This window comes from Thermobia domestica, chromosome 8, assembly GCF_964235325.1.
Source record: "Thermobia domestica chromosome 8, izTheDome1.hap1.1, whole genome shotgun sequence".
Taxonomy (NCBI): Eukaryota; Metazoa; Arthropoda; class Insecta; order Zygentoma; family Lepismatidae; genus Thermobia; species Thermobia domestica.
The window spans coordinates 15,640,801-15,663,128 of NC_137461.1; the positions used below are offsets into that span (position 1 = coordinate 15,640,801).

Sequence of the window (22,328 nt, forward strand, 5' to 3'; positions counted from 1 at the left end):
GGCTGCTGAATTATTGGGTATAGATCCATCTATAGCTATAATGGAATGGAGACATTTGAAATCTGATCTCAAATCTATTGATAATCTTCGCGTATTTAAACTGCTGTTGCGGAAAATAAAATCAGTTTCACTGTCGACTGCAGAGTGTGAGTGTGGTTTCAGTGTTGCACATGACTTGAAAAGTGTGACAATCGCTTAGAAGCAATTATTATTACATATGTAAATTATGTACAATCAACTCGATATTAAAAATTTGAGTTAGCCAGAACACCATTTCTTTTTTTCTCTAAATGAACATCTTTACTTCGCGATTCAACCAGCTTCGATCGCAGGTAACGGAAGGCCAACTTTTCTGGACAATAGATCCCGTTTCTTTTTGTCCTCGTGGCCCACACACAGGCTGAGCAATTAACAGTTAAAATTCTCGGAGGAACTGCTAAAACATCCTTTTTACATTGGAAACATTCAGAAATCCTTTACCTTTGTAAGCATGCCATAAACTCAACCTGAAACGTTATAACGAACTTTTTTTTTAAAGAGAACAACGAAAACCTGCTACCACAACAAACCAAGTTGCGAATTTTAATTTTTTTGAAAGAAAAGAAAGATCTTTTTGTTTATAGATAGGTACGCGCCTTAACACCGAAAGAAGCTACGGCAGTTGCAATTCATTCAACGAACATTACACACGGCCGCTCTACGCACACACACACACTCTTAACAAATATCGACGAACTTATTTTTTTTAAGTGATTCTTAATTAATAACTATGTGCTAGTACATCCCCGTCGTGGTGTTTTGTGAGGAGCGGACCAGTTAACATTTCCTATTGATTAATATCGTTCAAACGCTGTAGACTACATTGATAAATATTTTTCGAATTATTTTACTCTAAGAAAAAGTGTTATCAAAAGCAGAAGTGGTTTGTTGATAGTGGCGGTGATCGAACTAGTTGATAGTTCTAGTTGGCAATCGGTTGCTGAACGTATGTGCTTCTAGTAACAACAGAAAATGCTGCACATGTTTTGAATAGACAACAGTGGAAAATGTCAGACAAATCCATAGGAGAACAGAAGTAAACATCTACATCCCATGGAAGCCCTAGCACATGTTCTGTGAAGAGGCAAATGAGCGACCAGCCGAGTATACAGCCCATGAGATGCACACGTCGGGATCCGAAGCAATGACTTCAACCATGGAACTGTGACAGAAGCATGGCCCAGATGGAAAGGAGCAGGAGAAGCTAAGTGCCAGTGATGCATTTTATCAAGTTTGACGCAAAGAAGAAAGTACGTGCCTGGTAAGAAGCAGTCATAAAAAGAAATGGCGACCAGTTGCGGTGAGAAGGTAGGAAATATAGTTAATTTATTTCTTCCCCATTATGACTCAAGGCCGGACTATTTTGGCAGATGTCATCCGTCGATTTCTTTGCTTCATTCCCCAATCGGATCGAGACTGTTGGTATTGTTTGATTCTTCGTTCCCATACGGAATGAACAATTAACGTGCCTTAATTTTCATCCAATAATCACAAATCCAGTTGCATGTCAGTGATCCATTTTATTTTATCGATTTATTTTATTTTATTTTGTTTTATTTTATTAAAAGAAATAATACATCTTATTGCATAAAATTTTGAGTTCTTAACTCCTCATCATAAACTAAGACTTTCTGTTATATAATTGATGAAGAAAGGTCAGAATAAGAAGCATATTTGTATCAATATTATATGTGTATTTTATTGCTTGTTTATATGATAATTAACATCGATTTTTCTTCGGTAATTTGTTTAGATAAAATTGAATAATGATTTGAATGTTTATATATATATATATATATATATATATATATATATATATATATATATATATATATATATATATATAGATAGATATATATAGATATAGATATAGATATATATATAGATATAGATAGATAGATAGATAGATAGATAGATAGATAGATAAATATAGATATACGAATATTAAGATCCACAAGTGCACTTCTATCCTATTGTATCTTTTCTATATTTTCAAGTTTCCATTCGCATCCGCTAGCAAGTCATGACTTTTATCAAAATCGAAATCAAAATTATTCAATCATCACTTCTCTAGAGTCTTTTCATTTTTTCTATTCTATTTTTTTTAATTCTTCCTTAATAATAATATCTGGAGGTGATAAATAAACTTCAATTCAAGTAATAACAATTTGTTCGCCACTGTTTAGTTATAAGCAGAGAAATTAAAAATCTCATTTACTGTTAGAAATTATTCAAAAACATGTACGATAGCAATTCAGATTAATTGTATTTTTTTGAGCCTTAATTGGAAATTAATAAAAAGAGCTGTTAATCAGAAGTATGAAATGATTGAGGAAATCACATAATTTTATGCTGAGGTAACAAACTAAATTCTCTATTTAACGTTCTCAGGTGGAATCCTTCTGATTCCATAAACATAATTCAAGTATAGATATTAATATTTTCAAAAATCAAACAATGCAATTGATTCCTGTTGAAAAGATTTGTTTTTCTTCTGTTATTTAACTTTTTTTTATTGTTGACTACTATAAATTGTTATTCCTTCACTAGTAACTACCTTTATTTTTTAATTAATTATTATTATTTTTTTTTCTTGACATTACCAGTAATTTGGGAGATGCCTGAACTGATCACCACAGTCATAATTAAATTGAGTTATTTTGAATTATTTCGATTTGATTTATTTCCATTATATCTTTTCAATAAGTCTAAAATCTATTGCAGGATTCAGCAATTGAACTTTTATTCAAAAATTCACTTGTTTCTCCAAGTGGTAGTCAGTACAGTCTGTCCCATAAAAACTGCATTAGCGAGAAAATTTTATTTCAGCTTTGCAGCGTCTGACCGTTCTGTGGAGGTTGCGTAAAACAGATTTTATTTTGTTTTGCTTAAATTCTAATTAGCTGCGCAACTACTTTTTCCTAGCGCCCTGGTAATACCGTTTTGAGGGAAAAGTAGGACTTCGAGTTCTGTATATCATTAGAAGTATGACCTTTAAATTTCTCTACGTTTTGTTAATCGCTAATTGAACATTAGACTTGGAGACCTGAGGTTCAAGCCCCGCGGCGTTAACTTCAGCTTTCCATGATTTAGCTTACTATCGCACCGGTGCAATCTTCGGAAACAAACCATCAAAAGCCCAGCCTTGGCAGGCAAATATAAGTTTACATATTAATTTATTCAGATCTGGCGAACCCGAGCATAATGCATGTCATTATGATAATTATCACATGTTCATATTCAGGAATCGAGGTCAAATTTACATATCTTATAAATTTGACCAAAACCAACCTTTACAAAACTTGGCGCAACCGAACTAGGAACCAAAGTACCCTTTACAAAAGGTATGAAAGAGATCGATTAAGAATAGATACATTAGAGGCCTTAATGACAGTAAAATTGTGTGGACCACCCTTAAATTTGTGGAATGTATTAAGTGTGGCACAGTCTTGGGTTAAGGACGGCACCATATGGCAGACAGTAAAACATACCACTATACACAACAATGAAGATGAGTTTGAACATAATTTGTTTCTATAAAGAGTACTAGCAGGTTACCTGTAGTCTCGTGTTTGTCAGATTTAACAGATGCCTGTAATTCTTATTTTTCTCATTTCGGTATTGTTCTAACTGGTAAACTATCGAGCTCTAACCTAACCAGTATTCTTTTAACTTGTGGTTATATTAATGAAGGACGAGCCAATAGACACGGATTTATATTTGAAAAAAATAAAATTAAATACTTAAATGGCCAATCATTTTTACACGTAACACTAGATAATAACCTAGCCTGGTAGGTCACCAGTTAGAACAACACCCTTATTTCTAATTTTGATGGCTTATTAATGCAAGTTTCTAGAACACATTGAAGATCAATAAAATAAAGCACAACGTTTTAGTTCAGAGCACACTTTTCTTGCATTGTTCAAGTTTTGTTCAATACGGAATAGCGTAATTGGAAATGAGTGTGTTTTGCAAACTGGTAACCTTAGGTTATCATCTTTTCTTTCTGATAGGTTACGATTTTGTGGACAGGCATTACGTTTAGAAGAACTTCCCCCTCACTTTGAATGAGATGATTTCGCACCCTGCTTCAGCCTATTTCAAGTTTTGCTTCTATTTGAAACCCAAAAACTGAGCATCTCGAGTTTAACGGAGAATCAAATGGGGAAATAATGAGTTGCGTTGATTTTGAGTTTAACGTCTCTTTTAGCAACGAGGCTATATGAAACGGGACCTACAGATTAACGTGGAATCCGAACTACATGAGCTCCCGCCGGGAGTCGAATCCGGGTCTCCCACGCCAAAGGCGATACGCTAACTGCTTAGCTACGGAGGAGCTCGTCAAATGGAGAAATAAGGCAACAAGAAAGATTTAATAATTAAGTGAAGAATTTTTAATATTTAGGCTCATCTGTTGGCAAAAATGAGGATTTGGACGTGGAACTAATATCCAACGCAAGAAGGATAGCGCAATTAGAACAAAGTATGTAGGATTTATGTGGCTTCTGTGACCTCAGAACAGGGATACACCCACACGGGGTCCACCGGGTCCAGAATTTCTCCAAAACTCTGCAACTGAAGATACATTAGTACCATTTCTTAATAAAACTATACTTATTTAGCTGAGAAATTATTGATTCAACCTTGATCTTACACTTCACCTTTACTCTTGCTTTTCATATACTACGAGTAAGAACAATCTAGTTCTAACAAGAATATACGTGACAATATTTTATAATCAAGACAGTTTCTCAAATGTAACTGACTATGTGTCCGTTTCTTTTGAGTATATGGCCGTTTGACAGAGTGCCAATTTCCTTCAAGGATATAAGCCTTTTAAAAGTCCTTGCTAGATTGGTGACTTTGTCACAAAGTGTATATTCTATCAAATAGGTGGTTGATTTGGGTTTCGGCGGGAGTGACCGTTAACTGTTTTTGGCGATGTGCCCGTTTCTGTTGATAATGGATTCTTTGATGAAGTGAGGGGCCGCAGTGGCTCAGTGGTAGAGTGTTCACCTCTGCTGCTTGGAGTACTGGGTTAGATCCCAGCCCTCGCCAAGTGAACTTTGTGCTGAACAAACACCGTGTGCGCGTGGGTTTCCTCGAAGTACTCCTGTTTCCTCCCACTTTCTTCATTCCACCATTTCATTCATTACTCATCATCACTGTCTCCTTTAGCCTAACCAGCATAACAGTGGGACATAAAACTCAAAGATTTCATTTCATTTTCTTTGATGAAGTGTGTTGTTATATATATAGATGACCTGTCAGAAACGTGCATTGTCAACTTTAAATAATTTAGAAATATGTTTTATTATCATAAATTACATAAGAAAACTGTAACCATAGCAAGAATAGTATCCATTTGTATAGTCGTTACACATATGTACTTCCTTCCTGCACGTGGAACATCTTTACTGCTGAAGGTTGACGAAAATAAAAGGAAGCGGACGACTTTATAAGAGGATGTGCAAATATAAAATTTCACAAGGCCACCAAATACTTTTCTATATAAAGTACAAATAATCCCAATTATTGGACAGAACTTAGTTATCAAGTTAGCTAACTGTATCGCCATTCGTTTTCAAGCAATCATTTGAAAGAACATAAGAAGTAAGTATCATTATTTTCCTAAGGAGAGCTAGTTAAGTTATTCCTTTAGGGTTATTTGTGAATTTGCTTTAGATCGTTATATAATAAGAAAAAAGACTGAATCTAAAATGACACCCGAATCATGGCCGCCCAAAAGGGAAAAGCAGTTTGAGTCTATTGGATTTTCATAGATTACAGATTTAAAAAAATAGCACTAAATTAGCAAAAGAAAATAGCGTGTTTCGTATACAAACAATATGGTGTTTTCTTTTCTTAAAGGAGCAGTTCGAGTTAAAAACAAGTTTGGTGCAATAGAAAGAGTAACAAAAAATAAGAGACCCGTATTTTTTATATCTTGATAGGCCGTCTCGTTCAGCTTCTACAGACATTTGTTTTTGATGAATCGTAAATGCTGACGTCATTGGTGGGATACGCGAGAAACTCAATGTAAGTCAGCAACCACTCCCTTGTACGCAGCTGATAAACCTTTAATAGTGCATTGGATTTAATAGATTGTGTTTTGGATTTGTTAGTTGCTCTGTGTTGAATTCTTGGGGGAAGTTTTTGTAAGTTGTTTTTCCTATAGCATTAGTATAAGAAAAAAGAGCAGAGAGAGAGAGAGAGCAGTAATTACGTTTGTTGTGCGATACAGTGTTTCTTCCAGACATGTTTTTAGGATGGCACTGTCTCCCGGAGCTCTGAGAAATTCCCCCGGAGGAGACCAGAATAATACGTCTATAATGCAATAAATATAATAGTACTGTGTAAAAATAATGTGCCTCTCCGAATACTAAGTGTCCCTTTCTCCCCCCCCCCCCGGATTTTTTTTCTGAAAAGAACACTAGTGTTAAGTAGAAAACACGTGTTGGTACAGCGCGTGCTGTGTCTGTGAAGTGAAATAGAAATGCCTAACACCTGCTGTGTTTTCGGTTGTAACTCTTGTGCAATTGAAGCTGAGGACGTAAAGTATCTTTTCGTACGTTTCTAAGTCGTGAGAAACCACCAGATCGATATAAATTATGGCTCAAGAAAATCAATGGGAAAAAATGTACTAAAAATCACTCGTGTTCCAAACATCTTGAAGAGCCTGCCTTCGAGAAGTCAAGTTTACTAAAAGAAAAGTTAATGCCAGTGGCGGATCTAGACTGGGGCCGGGGATCTAGGCCCCCCAGTTTTTGAGTGACAAAATTGATTTAAGCTATTATTTAGATATTTTTGAAAGTTTTTAGGAAACATGATATACATATCATAGTCTGGGTTCTGACTCCCCCCCCCTGAGTTTTTACCGTCTAGATCCACTTCTGGCTAATGACAGGAGAATTATTTACACGCAAACTGAGAAAGAATGCTGTTCCAAGTATATTATTGAAAGGTTTAAAATCCGAGCCATTGAACAAGCACCAATCTATGTCCAGTTACCAACGTACAAATATCGTACAAGACGCACTTGACGGTTGTAGTCAAGACGAGGCATTAGAGGGTAATAGAGACGATGTCACTCATGATTCTGAAGATACTGGTTTAGAAATAAGCTATACAATGTGAATTAGGGAGTGAAAATACCGGCTTGTAGAAGGAATCAGTGACGATGACTGTTCCTCAAGACATTGATTCATCGTTTAATTTCTCTGTATCATGTGACAATGAAGATGAAACGGGTGATGAGAGTTGTTCCGCGGACAGCTATGAAAATAAAAGAAATTTAACCGGTGAAGTGTTTTTCGTATTCTGGCAAACTTTACAGATGTTATTTCATTTTTGCCTCATATGTTGCGCTCCTGTACATACCTTGAAGCACAAAATTATAGGGTCAGCGTTAAAAATTGCAACAAAACGTGAAAATGAACATACTTATGTTTGGGAATCGGAAGAATGATTAAAGAAAAGGAACTTAGGTGTTGCAGCAATCTCGTCCGCCATCTATTTACATATTGGTTTCGATTTTCTTTTTTAAACGCTGAACTCATGCTTTATAGGATACGTTTTATAATATTATAAAACTGTTTGTACAGCCCACCATCAGATATCATTTTCTACATGCAGATGATATTTGTAAGTCTTTGTAACCAGTTCTGGAAAAGGAAACCGCACTTAGAACGTGCCACCGCACCTCTCACAAACGAAATGCTTGGCACTGTGTAGTATGTATTGTAACCCTGCTCTCGCTCTTTGCCCACCTATGACGTCATCACAAAATCTTTCTTCCTCTGTTACTCGCTAACGAGTGAACGTATCGCGATCAAACAAACACCATTCCTTTTAGAATTTTCAACTCTACAAATGGAAAGAAATTGTAAAAAAATGCATTTCTAAGTCGAACTGCTCCTTTAAGGCTTACAACTTGTATGGACAAAACAATTTTAAACATGAAGTATTTTCAATTAATGATGAATAATAACTCTTGGCATAAATATGCAGTGAGGTCATGAAACTAGTAGTTTTGAGGGGCTAGAATGTTGGAGGTAAAACTTGAAGGGTAAGGGGGGAAAACAAGGAAATCACAAAACTACATTTTCGAGAAAACGGTTTTTTAATATTGAAAACCGTGTTCAAAATAAATAGGGCTGAATTACAAGAACAATCGCTTTATAAAGTTATTGTTCATTCGTTACGCAGTGAAATAGTACGAAGAGTCACCAACAGATAGGTCAAAGGTTGGACTCGTTAAAGCACACACACGGACATTCCTTGTTTTTTTTCCCTTACCCTTCACTTATAATAGCTAATAAATGAGGGCTATTGATACTATTTTGGCACAAGTTGGAGTCTATGGAATCATTTAAAAGTCCCCATTGGGAGGAGGTTGGCGCAGTGGTAGAGCGCTTATCTGTGGTGTGTGGGGTCCGTGGTTCGATCTCCAACCAAGTAAGTTTTTGGTTGACAGCATCACGTCCGTGGGTCTTATCGGTGTACTCTCCTTTCCTTCCACATTCTCATGCCATCAATTATTCCGTCATTATTCACTTCTCTTATTCATCTGTCTCCATTAGCATAACGGGCATATTCATGGTACGTTAAACTAAAAGATTTTAAATAATTCAAAAGCCTACGTAGTTTCTCGTAGCCTCTGCATACGAGTAGCTTTCATTGCAGAGACTAGCTGTACCATAAACAAATTGCGTAAAACGTAAGCATTGGGTATTCAAAAACTAATGTATTCAGTGTATCAGCATGCATATATATGGTACATTAAAATAAGCAACACATTTTTAATGAGTGTTAATAAAAAAAAATAGGGCTAGATGCATAGATACAAGGAAATTAACATCATTATTGTTTCTAAACGAAGTACTCTATTTTCCTTTTGTTGGTCTTCAGTTCGCTGGTCTAATAGAAGGTCGAGAGTCCATGAGGCTCCGGCTTGATCCCCGGTGGAAGAGAACCAATCGCACTGACTGTGCTGCAGATCTCACTGTAAGTGTAGGATCGTCCTTTTGCTATTTAGATATCATACACGCGTTTGTCATGGAAGACCCGAGTTCGATTCCCGGAAAAAGCCCTACTTTAAGACTCATAGAACCTTGCTGCTGAATGTTAATCTAAACTCAAATCTATACAGGGGGTGCGGTGGCTTAGTGGTAGAGCGTTCACCTCCGGTGCTTGGGGTCCCTGGTTTGAGCCCAGCTCGCACCGAGTGGACTTTGTGGTGGACAAACACCGTGTTTGTGGATTTTCTTGGGGTTCTCCCGTTTCCTCCCACTTTCTTCATTCCATCATTTCACTCATTTCTCATTATCATCATCTTCTTTAGCCTAACCGGCATAACCGTGGGACCTTAAACTTAAAGATTTCATTTCATTTCATTTCTAATCTATACAGGTTTCCAACTGACAAAGGACTTAAATATAAACAAATTAACCAATCTTTCATTGACGACTGAACAATAAGTTTAGTAAGAAAGTGCGGGGAACCGCACTAAACTTCCTTCCTGTAATTTCTTAAACTAAATCATGTTATTTTGTAGTTATTAATGAAACATTTCCTTGTCAAATATGAACAAAGTTATAACGCGCTTTTCGAGAACTTCGCCCGAAGGAATTTCACTCCCAAAAGCAAAATATTTTTTTATGGATTTCTTAACACGAAATGACTTATTAAATATATTAAGGCTATTAATAAAATATTTGTTTATAAAGTATCAACAAAATTGCATGTGTCTTATTTCACAAAATTGTAAAAAGGGAGAGGGAGACAGGGAGAGAAAGAAAGAAAGAAAGAATGAATGAAAGAAAGAGAGGAGGAAAGAAAGAAAGAGAGAGAGAGAAAGTAAGAATGAAATAAAGTAAGTAAGTAAGTAAGTAAGAAATAAAGAAAGGAAGGAAGGAAGAAAGAGAGAAAGTAAGAATGAAATAAATAAAGTAAGTAAGTAAGTAAGTAAGTAAGTAAGTAAGTAAGTAAGTAAGTAAGTAAGTAAGTAAGTAAGTAAGTAAGTAAGTAAGTAAGAAATAAAGGAAGGAAAGAAGGAAGGAAGGAAGAAAGAAAGAAAGAAAGAGAGAAAGTAAGAATGAAATAAATAAATAAAGTAAGTAAGTAAGTAAGTAAGTAAGTAAGAAATAGAGAAATAAAGAAAGAAAGGAAGGAAAGAAGGAAGGAAGGAAGGAAGGAAGGAAGGAAGAAAGAAAGAAAGAAAACTAAGATTCAAGAGTAAACTACACATTGTGGATATTTTCATGGAAGAATTTATGTAACAGTTTAGAGTTTTAATTAAATATTTATTTGTGCAACATGAACAGCATCCCTTAAATCGTTTTCGAGAAAATTGTTTTAAAAGAACTCACTGTCAGGAGTAAATAATCAACGGAAATTCTTTCAGGAGAAATGAGTTATGCCATAGTTCATGGGCGTCTCTGGCGGGGGGACGGGGGAGGCGCGTCCCCCAATATTTTGAAGTACAAAATATTCAATATTTTATTCTAATTTAATTTATATACTGACAACAGAATAACATATAAATAATAATATTTATATTTATTTGGAATATACCTAGGTAATATTCCGGCTGTGAAAATGATTATAACAGAGTTCTTGCTATACCTCACGGGATCCGTGAAGATAAGCAGAAAAGTAAGAAATGGAATCATGTAAGGGTACAGGTTGGGCTAGGTTACCATTTTAACCACTTTCTTTGATTCCCCCCCTTCCCAAATTTTACATGCCAGAGACGCCAGTGCCATAGTTTCAGGTTATTAATGAAATGTCTGAGTTTAGAGTCATTTTTAAGAAATTGTTCGAATATAAAGCACACTTTTAACATTAAACTACCCTTTGTATCTTTTTTTTTTTTCGACAAACAAGTACTTCCATATTGTCAGATTGCTGATGGAAAATTTATTTATGAAACATTTATTTAGTGCGAATAGTGTTGTGTAGGCCTTGAAAAACGGAAATTTTGGTTAAAAACCAGTATTTTACTGTTTTTTCCCCGAGCTTAAAAGAAAACGGAAAGTTCGGGAAAATTTAAATTTTCAGATATTTTACTATATTATGCTTTTAAAATGAAAACTAGTTTTATTTACTAGTTTACAGTTAAGATCATTGAGTACTTATATATCTTGTATTAAAATAGGGAAATTTTGTGCACCACAAATACATGTGCACCACTCATTCAAACTCTTTAAAGTTAGCAAGGTGATAGAATGGAGTATGCATTTATGTCTTTATGTGTTTATTTCTTTATTGGGTACAAAATAAACTAAAATATAATCCTAGTTGGATTAATTAATATAGACGCATTTAAATTATCTTATGCAATGTTATGAAGTTCCCACTTAACGGTAGGGAAGGGTTTAAATAACGGGGCCAGAATAATTTTAGTTCATATGTTAAAATCAAATATATATATATATATATATTTTAGAAAGATATCTTCCTTGTGCTGTGTACAATTTCCGTAAGTTTGAACCCACTAGCAAAATTTTTTTTCGGAAATATTGACAAAAACTGGAAAATATAATTTACAAAACATGTCTTCGCCTGATGCCAATCTTACTTGCTGTAACCTGTATGCAGCATGTATACAATGTAATTCGCTAACAGGGAAAGTACTTAAAGCAGCAAGTTTTAATTTTACTTTTTTGTTTTCTGATTTCTGGTAAAATTCCACTTTATTATTTGTATCTTTTTCGAACAACTCAAAAAGAGATATGATCTTATTTCTACATTCACACATACACCGCACAAATGAGTAAATTTGAGCAGCGAGAAATATATTAAAAATTCGAATATGTGAAACTTAGGTTCGTTATTATTACAGACTTGCAGAATACCCGTACTTCGCACGGGGAGAATGCGTTTTATCTTTCACATAAAAGGCGCCTAAACTGTCACTAATCAACTTAGGAACCCCAATAACTATGAATTCGACACTAATATCGGTTATTTTCGACATATCTTCCTCCTCCCCTTCCCCTAAGTTAAACCTTCAAAGTGAAAGGGTGAAAACCATCCCAGGCCTCGAACCTCATCTATGTTGAAAATTTGATCGAGAACGGTAAGATGGTTCAAAAAAGAAACGTAGTCATTTGCATCTTCGTATACATAGGCATATAGATAATTTGTAGTGTTAGAAAGCAAGTATTTGTTTATTTGAATTCAAGATTTCGTAAATAAAGTTTATATAAAAGTAAATATTAGAATGATAAATAATAGTAATTGTATGTTTTAGTGCACGAGTATTAGTGAATTTTACCTACTACTCTTTCTTTTTAAGAAGAATTTGGTTAAAATTAACAAAACTTCACCAGATCAAAGAGCATATTAAGAACTCAGTTTCATTCATGAGCCCTGTTTGTTGTAACAGAAAAGCTTCATGATGGTAGACTTATGTCAATATAAAAGTTCTGTACCTAATTAATGCACATCCACGAATAAACAATTAAGAAGTACGTAAAGGAAATGAGTGTTGACTATAATTTTTTTAAAAGAATTATTGCAACAGTTTTATTTTCGAATGCTTTTTTCTTTTAAATATTCGCAATATTGAAATTTCTTAACTTACATTTTTCACGGTTTCGAAAGAAAAAAACGTGCCATTACTAGTAAAATTAACCTAATACAAAGATTTTTGTTCTTTACCCCAAATTTTCTGGAAAGAAACCGGAATAAAACGGTTTTAACCAACACTAGATGCGAATACGTTCAACAGTAAAGCCTGTGTATGGGGCTACGTATGAGATGAACAAACGAACGGTCAGATACTTAAAAAATAATAATAATAATAATAAAAACTCTTAACTCTACCGTGGATCAAACACACAGGGTGGTTGGTACCGTAAGAATTGAAAAGTTTTTACTTTTATTTCATACACAACGGGTGCAGTGAATATACATCTCTCTGCAAAATAAATTATCGGTCTTTTATTTTGTTTTTGCTGGAACACAAATGATGATATGCATGTTAATAAGGAAATCAATATAATATATAATTAATTAACTGCAGCCGGTTGTTATCTGAGGAAAATCCAGATTTCGGTTTCGCCCAATTTCCTTTGCTAACATGTTAATATCCTCAGAGGTTTTCTTGAAGTAATCGTATAGACTGAGAGTAAAACTGACCGTGTGTGAAGTTCCCTACTCAGATCAGTGACCATAACTGCGATTATACGAGTCGAGTCAAATATATATTTTACTTCTTCAGCAGAATCGATCATTTCGTCAAACGATTATTTTCCCAAAAAGGTCAGATTGTGTAAAGAAACGGTCAATCTATTCAGCGATCATATAATGGAAAGAAATGGGCATATCGTCAGAAACAAGACTGTCAAGAACAGGCACTTTGTCAAACGGTGACTCCATCAAAAGATCACTTCGTCAAACGGTGACTTGATTAAAACGACAATTTCTCAAATGTGACTATGCATTCGTTACTTTTAACGATATGACCGTTTGACAGAGTGAAAATTTCCTTTACTAGGATATAAACTTTTGTAAAAGTCAACACTAAATGGGTGACATTTTGATGAAATGACATACTCTATCCAAGATGTACTTGATTTAGGTTTTAAAGCAACCATTCCCTGATTTAGACGATGTGTTTGTTTCGGTTGATAATGTGATCCTTTGATGAAGTGTCATGTTCCCCTTTGTTGTTTTTTTCCTTTGTAGAATCATATATGCCAAACATTACGAAAATTACTTACGACCTCTTTGTGGTTGAATATTTAATAATAATATTTAGCGAATAGAAAACTATAATAAAACGTAATTAACTATATTTTTTAAGGTAAACTAGCTAAGCCTGCGCTCTCTACACAGCGCATCATTCAGATATCAGCATGAATCTCCTTAATTAATTATTCCTCACAATATTTGTATATGTCCCTTTACAGACACACGTGAAAGACGTCTTGATAAAAATCGGCAAGGAGTACCATAAAGGGGAGATTTTTCTATTATTTTTTTAGTATCTTGCACCGTTTGCAAGATTTGAACCTACTTCCTATTGGAGTTTCTAATTCATGTATAACCAATGTTTTTTTTTTCTTCTTCCATGCAGTATATAATGATCGAATGCATTACACACACAATTAATTATAATGTCCGTGATATATGGTGTTCATTGGGCAAAACACTCCAAACTATAAAAATTCATCTTAGGCTGGAGAAAAGGTTATTCTTAAATATAATTTTAGCTAAATAATGTACTGGACTCTCTGTTCATTATAATGTTTAAAACTGTAAATCGAATGATAGCATGTAGGATGCATGGATGATACCTATCAAATAGGTTGCCTGGCATCAAACTGTAAAAATATGTGAAAACGACCGATATTAGTGTGCAACCCGTAGTATTGAGATCGGCGAGATTAATACTAACACTTTTGATGTCGTTGGAGTTGAGCTTCTATGAATATGGTGGGTGGGGATTTAGAATTAGAATTTATTAATATGTATATGAGTACAAAACAGTTACTTAACAATCTTTATAGCGATTCAGGGAGAGGCCGAGCTTCTGCTGTTTGTGGTTCCTCCTTTCAGAATTTATTTACATATTATAGGATGGCGGGTAAATACTTAATATATGTAGATAACACAAACTTACATGAGGTTATAAATACTTAATTAGTTCATAGTAAGATGGGAGTGAGAAGGGGATTGCATGTGAGCATAATCAAAAACATAGATGTTGGTGTTCAGTTCATAGTTTGCGGTGATTGCTGAGATGAATAATGACTCTCTGCGCGTCAAATAATTTCAAATTTATTTTCCATATTTATCCTAAGTGGGAGGGCTTGAAATACTTTCTACAAATGAATTCTTCCTCGCAAAGACCAGCCATTTCAGTTAGTCTTAAAATATGTTATAAAGAAAAAAGGCTTGGAATGACTACAGTACATAAATAGAAACAACTGCCCAATAGAAATGCTAAGCATGAAGTTCAGTGTGACGATTAATGAAATTAATAAACGTTTATTTTTTTTTAAAAAAAATAAATAATTGTTAACTGATAGATAGCGAAACCAAAGAACTTGCAACATGTACAGAAAATGTATACGGTCTTGCATAAAGAAAGAGCACGGTCAGTTCATTTTAAAATAGTCGTATGCATTGTAACAGTAATTTCAAGGATTTTGTGTTATATATGATGTTGCTGTTAATTTATTATGAATCTTTACAATCTTACTAACATACCGTTCCTTTTGCTTTCAGGCTAAAATGGCAGCAATAACATGGGCAATTTTTGCAGCCGTCTCGTTCATGTGTATAGCTGATATTATGTCACGTAAGTATTATAACAATTTCTTGCATTTTGCAATTCAATATTAATTAACCAAATAATGCTTTGTGAGTAATATTTCGTAATTATCGTAAATATCATGACCAAAGTGGTGTAATGGTAGAGTATTCAACTCCGACATGAACTTCCTCTGGTTCGATTACAGGTCGTGTGAATTTAAGGTCTTTCACAATATCACATTTCCCGATTCTTCTTTTCATTTCTTCCCACATTCTCATTCTACCGATTTTCCGGTAACAATTCACCTTCATTACTCATATGTTGCCATTAGTCTAAAAAGTGTAACCGTCATAATAAATATTTTACCACATTTTAAGATTAAATAACACTAAAAAGTATCCAAGATGTTCAGTTGAGTTGTTGAGTTTATTTTGAGTTTAAAGTCCCTTTCAGCCGCGAGACTATATGAGACGGGACCTACTGATTAACGTGGAATCCGAACCACATGAGCTACTGCCGGGAGTCGAACCCGGGTCTCCCAGATGAAAGGCGTGTGCGTTAACCGTTTAACCACGATGGAGCTCCCAAAATATTGAGTAACTAATCTATTTTCTGCAATGTTTGATTGTCAGAAATGTCTTGTCAAGCTATTGGCTATCGTCTTTGATAGCAAAGTCAATGTAAATTCTAAATAATGTTTATTCAGCGTCAGAGGTGTACGCAGAAGTTTGTGAAGTGGGGTGGGTGCTTTAGGCTTCCAAGTTCATTTAATTTAGAAGTTTATATACATATTTGAAAATAGTAAGACACATACTATGTTTATTTCAAAATTTTACTTCGTCACAATGTGTTCAGATTTGTTTTATTCAAATCCATTGTACGCATCTGAATACAGGAGTTTTCAGAAAGAAGCAAGAGTCCATGATTATTTTTTGAATAAGACTTTACCTACTTTATGTCTATGATGAAATGACACACCTCGTAATTTTACGTATTATTCTTTCAGAGGAGAGGACATCTTGTCTTGACCCCTGCTTCTATAACCCTTGCAGACCTGGAGAAACTTGTGTTCAACGACCGATTATACCCTGCCACAGTCCTATCTGCTGCCCAGATCCAGTATGCATTAGAACAGGGTCACAACCTGGAGGTAAGAATCTTTGAGCAGCTTAACAATTGTAGTAACTTTTTAAGTACATGAATCTTAAGAAAAACGGAAAACATTTAATTTTGTATCCGAATATTTGTAATATAATTGGTATCCAAATATGCTGACAAGTGGAGCAGGTAAAATTTAGGTAATTAAAAAATACAGGATTAAGCAGAATATTCGAGTCACTAATAACATTGAAGTCCTTATAATATAACTATATTACGTGCATTTAATATGATTATTTCAATAATATGTACTATTTGGGAAAACGTGTTTCGATACAAGGAATATGTATACAATCTTGGTATACTCCACATGCAATGCTTAGATCAATAATTATTAGTTTCCTTGGAGGTCACTGAAGGCGTAAGCCTCTGAAAAATATATTGGTTCAAGCCAAATACATACTATTTGCCAACACTATTGTCCTTCCGGTTAATTTGAAGTATAGAAAACTGACGAAGAAACGATTCGCTACTATATAGTATGTACGGTATGAAATATCAAAGAGTTTTTGACAAGCAGAGATGAATGCGCTAATATCCATTACTACAATTGCTAACTAGAATTTTCACTACAAATAAATAAGTAGATACAAACATACGCACCATCCTGTGCTATGTAAAGAAGAACACGCTGTTCAACATCATACTTTTTAAAGCTTTCTACTTAAATTAACTTATCGAGTTTTGATACATTCTTAAGAGTAAGTATTTCAATTGATATACTTGTGTTTGCCTTTTAAATTTTCAGTAAAACCTGGCTTTTGCCCTCGAGTCCTACCTGGACAAGTTGGTACATGTATTGAGAGATGCACCTCAGACAGGAGTTGCCCCGGTATTCAGAAGTGCTGCAGTAATGGATGTGGACGTGTCTGCAGAAATCCCGTATATGTTTAAGGTTAGTGTATAAGCATTACGTGTGAAAGCAAATATTACGTGAAGTGTTTACGTTTTCTAAACCAAGCTTTTTATAAGTGAATCTATATAAGTGAGAGCAGGTATATAATTATCATTATTCAGGATAACGATTTGATTTGAGAGTCCCTTTCAGCAGCGAGGCTGTATGAGACATAGACCTACAGCTTAACGTGGAATTGTAACGTTATTTCTTTGTTACATTTCATGATTCAAATCTACTTTGAATATTTATAAAGTCCACGAGATTATAAATGAATTGCACGACAGTTATGCACTTCTAGATTATATATATTTTTCCACATATACCTTATTTTGTTACATTAAAATCATATACATCCACTTATAACAATATGGTTCTTAGTTCTAGATCTTTCTACATTACCATATCAACCAAATAAACAAATTGTCATAGCAACGAAAATAAAAAAAAAATCTCAATATAATACAAAATATTTTAAATTTATTACGAAACAACGTGAAACGGGAAATTATCTCAGGGTATGAATAACATTGGAATATAAAAGTAAATAATATATATTATATGTTATATATATATATATATATATATATATATATATATATATATATATATATATATATATATATATATATATATATATATATATAAAGAGAACGTACAATTCTTTGTCCCCTCATCACGCTAATACGGCTGAACCAATTTCTTTCATTTTTGGGGGGTTATTAGGATTTGGACCCTAGATGGTTTTTATCATATCACTTTAATTTTTAATTACCAGTGTCTTGAGATAATTGACCATTCAGGTGTCCACAAATCCTTTGTTAGTTCATCATAGGTAAAAATAAACGTATTTATATGCAACCCGCATGACCGTCTCACTCGGCGGGTTAACATAAATGACAGGCGATATACAGCGGAAAATAGCTTGAATCTTCTGTTTAAAATTTTTAAATTGATTTGCTTATTTTTAGAGACACTTTTACAATATGCCAGCACCGGGATGACCGCAGCGAAGCGGGGCGGGTTAACATAAATGACAGGCGATATAATGTTAAGATTTACTGCAATCTTCTATGGTTTTTATCATATCACTTGAAAGCGAAAAAGTAAAAATTATCTAAGTAACAAAGTTTATTGCGTTCCGGGGTGACCGCAGCGAAGCGGGGTGAACGCTGCTAGTATATATATATATATATGTAATTATTTTCTATAAACAAAACTGATATTCTTATGTTTATTCCATGGTATTTATGTATGGATGTAAATTATATATAAATAATTTAAAATATTATGGATAAATATTTTAAATTATTTCTTTATGTCATTTCTTCTTCTTCTTCTTCATAGCTTGTGCCTTTTTAAATAGCACCTTTTGCCCGTAAAATACAAATGATACTTAAAAGTACATGAAAAATATACATTATCGTTGTAGAATCCAGACCGCATGAGCTCCCACCAGGAATCAAACCCGAGTCTTTCAAGCCAAAGGCACGCACGCTAACCACTTAACCTCGATGGAGCTTTATTACTACTATTAAGTTAATTATTTATTGATGATTGAAGAATTTAGTTGATAGTAATAATAGGTGTCATATCTATTAGTTTGAGATTTTGTGTCATTTAGCGGAATGTGCAACTGTCTTATTGTTTTAAACTACATTATCATTGACAATTTCATATATTCGTTTTACCGCTGTAACGATTTCCTGATCATCAGTGCATCTTCATGAAAGAGTCATTTTCTCCTGTTTAGAAATAAAGAATAATGTAAGTATGATGTCATAAATAATACTTTGCTATCTATACTCAAAAACCTATCTGCGTACTGAGGATCATTGCACATTTTCATTTTAACTTCCTGAGATAGAAATAAATATTTTATTCTCTACCTAAACGGGAGGTGTGCCAAATGCATATGAGCTACAGTAATCAAGACATATTTTAAAGAAATTTGAGAAAAGAAAACTAAATGGATTAGACTGTGCTAGAACTTAGTCATAAACTTTGATTTTAAAAAAATGATATATGCAAATTTGTGGGACCTATAACATGCGTATTGTTTCCTAAGTTTTACTTTAGAATTATCAAATAAAAATTATCAAATAAAATATACTCGAATATGAGACTAGCGTAATACGGAACCATTTCTTGTAAATTATGTTAATATCTTTGACATCAACATATCTTGATGATGGTGTCTTGACTTGACATGTAAGAATGAAAGAATATTATATTCTTACTAACAGGTACGTTTTTCTTAATTTTACAGAGAAACTTTGGAGTCAGTATTACAGTTCCTGAGATTTAAGAAGATACCAAAACAGGATACGAAGGCAGAAAAGAATTATGGCTGACGATTATTATTCCTTACTACTTTTACAGGCTCTGCACCATTATGAAAGTTGTTGTCAAATAAAGAAAAATGAAAGTTAATATTAAGAATATATTTATGACTTAATGAACAAAATATCAGATATACAATCAATACTCATCCTGTTTATGTACGTACTAATGATGATATCGACAATACCAACTTAATCGCAGAGTGCGAGAAGTATCATAGCATGATTCCAAGAAGTCGATTATAAAATTTATCCTCATACAGTTACACTAATAGTTAGATGTTTTACATATCAAATAGACTACATATAAAGTCTACCAAACATACAAAAACTATCATTACTATTTGTCCAAAAATCATTTGAAACATTACGGAAAAAGATCACTGCCACTTAACTCCACCATAACATTCTACGTTACTTTCACCACTTAAGCAATCCCAGGTGTCATCAGAGAAATCGATTTGACAGACACCGATAAGCGAATCATTGAAAAGTTGCAATATAACAGACACATAAACCACAAAATTAAACATATATGCAATAAGATTTAATTAACCTAGTAGTGTATGAATTTACCTCATCATAAATCATTATTTACATCTCAATTATACAAGGTGCATGTAAGTGCATGCAACTCACTTCTATCATTTCCATTCCGCTGTAGAAGTATAAGAAAAAATACAGCGACCTCACAACTGCAAACTGTATAAAACCCTTAAGTGTTAGAATGCTATTTCCACCAAAATGTTACAAAAATAAAGAGAAACATGTTGCATGCAGGTATATATATAAACGTAAACTTCTTTAAGACAACTAATTTCATTTTCAATACTACTATTAGCACTGTTACAAATGATCGCAATATAAGTAGTAAGTTAGCCTTTGAAAATGGAAGTTATAAAATGCATTAGACGTAAGCCGTTAAGAGAATCTAATAATAGTTACAAATTCAAGGTACGCACATAAAGTATCCGAATTTTTTCAGAAACAGCCAACTTCCAGATAAACGTCACCGTACTATGACAACACTAGAAATACTTTTCTTTATGTTTTCTATTAGTGTCTGAATAACCCGGCTTGATGCAGTTTGTTCTGCCTAAACTTGTGACCAATTCATGAAGTATGAAGTCAACCTAGAAGACTCGCGCATCGAAATATATGTAATAACATTCTAACATAATGTTTCGTAAAATTTGATAAAAATGTTATGGAAACTGGCAGATGGTAGTAACGCTGTGTGGTGGTGCAGAAATAACAGAAACCTTCGCACATCAGAAAACAACCGTTTTATATATGGAAGAGAAAATATTGAGGATGATACAAGTGCAAAACTCCTTTGAACGTCAAGGAAAGAGGAAAATTTGAAGAAGTTTCGTGGTGTGGTGAGAGCTGATAGACAAGTAACCACGCAGCAACTGTGAAGTATGCTTCAGAAAATAGAGAAATGTTTAGGTTAATTTTAACCAACGGTCTGTAAATGAGGAGAGTATATGCTTGTTTTGCATAATAAAACTGATAGGAAACAGCACTGTACGGATTTCATGGGTACCTCAATACAGGACTACAATTTCCTATTGTGCATCGTAGTAAGCGATGAAACTTAACGTTCAACAGTTTCGTACGTCGATTTCGTACTATATGCATTTGCTACACGCATACACAGATTCAAGCCGGTTTAAACAGGAACTGATGACTTTAGAGTGTTGTCATAATATGGTAACATTTTAAACTAGTAAAACTATTTTTGCAAGAGTTCTGTTCTTTATCAGCGCACCTTATAAAACAAAATTATTGGTAATGAAAGGAAGTTCCAACGGTTCATGCGTTCGTAATAAAAAATAGGTGACGCAAAGCAAATGGATAAATATTTCAATCACATTGCACGGTTGCTACGTGCGAAATATGTAGTTCTGTGTTTATAAAACAACCGTGCAGTTCTACAATCAAGAGGTACAAGTAATTTCAATGTCAAGATTTGTAATATAACTCTTGAAATATAACTTCTGTAAGTGCCGATGGAAAGCCGACAACTTCAACTCATTTACAAGATAGAAAGGTGGATACAAAGGTATCGAAAATTGTACTAAAATTAAGTAATAAGTAGTTCAAGTAAGTTACTGAGACACGTTTGGTAAGTCAGTTAACTTTTCTTTAAAAAAAAACGTGGTATAACGTTCACCTCTGGTGCATGGAGCCCCGGGTTTAAACCCTGCTCCTACCAAGTGAACTTTGTGGTGGACAAAGACCGTGTGAAAAGTGGGATTGAGGAAATCTGCAGCCAGATGAATTGGACCCAAGCCGGGTTCACTTCTTTGTTTTAATTTTTCCATCATTGATTTCTCTTCTGTTTTCGAAAGGATTGATGATGGTAACTGTTCTGTCAGAGTTAGATGAAGGCTCTGGAATTTTGAGTACAAAGTGTCTATCTAATACTCATTTTACTCGAAGCAATTAATCAAATCCACTATAGGTTTCAAAATGACTACAAGGTTTTCAATACAAATACAGAACACATCATCAAGGAGCATTTTCTTTATTTCTGAAAGTAATGACGATTCCTCACTCACGCAAGCATTTGAAGCCCAGTTTTATTGACAAGCACAATTTGGAGGCACTGTAAATG

General features: G+C 34.1%; 1 protein-coding gene across 1 annotated transcript; it reads left to right on the forward strand.

Annotated features, from left to right (window-relative positions):
- Positions 1-494: 494 nt before the first annotated feature.
- LOC145691566 (uncharacterized) lies at positions 495-19,765 on the forward strand. The gene is made up of 5 exons (XM_081766968.1): positions 495-1,347; positions 15,283-15,355; positions 16,317-16,460; positions 17,217-17,363; positions 19,633-19,765. Exons 1-4 carry the CDS (start codon positions 1,324-1,326, stop codon positions 17,360-17,362), a joined length of 387 nt encoding a protein of 128 aa, XP_081623094.1. The 5' UTR covers positions 495-1,323; the 3' UTR covers position 17,363; positions 19,633-19,765.
- Positions 19,766-22,328: the final 2,563 nt, after the last annotated feature.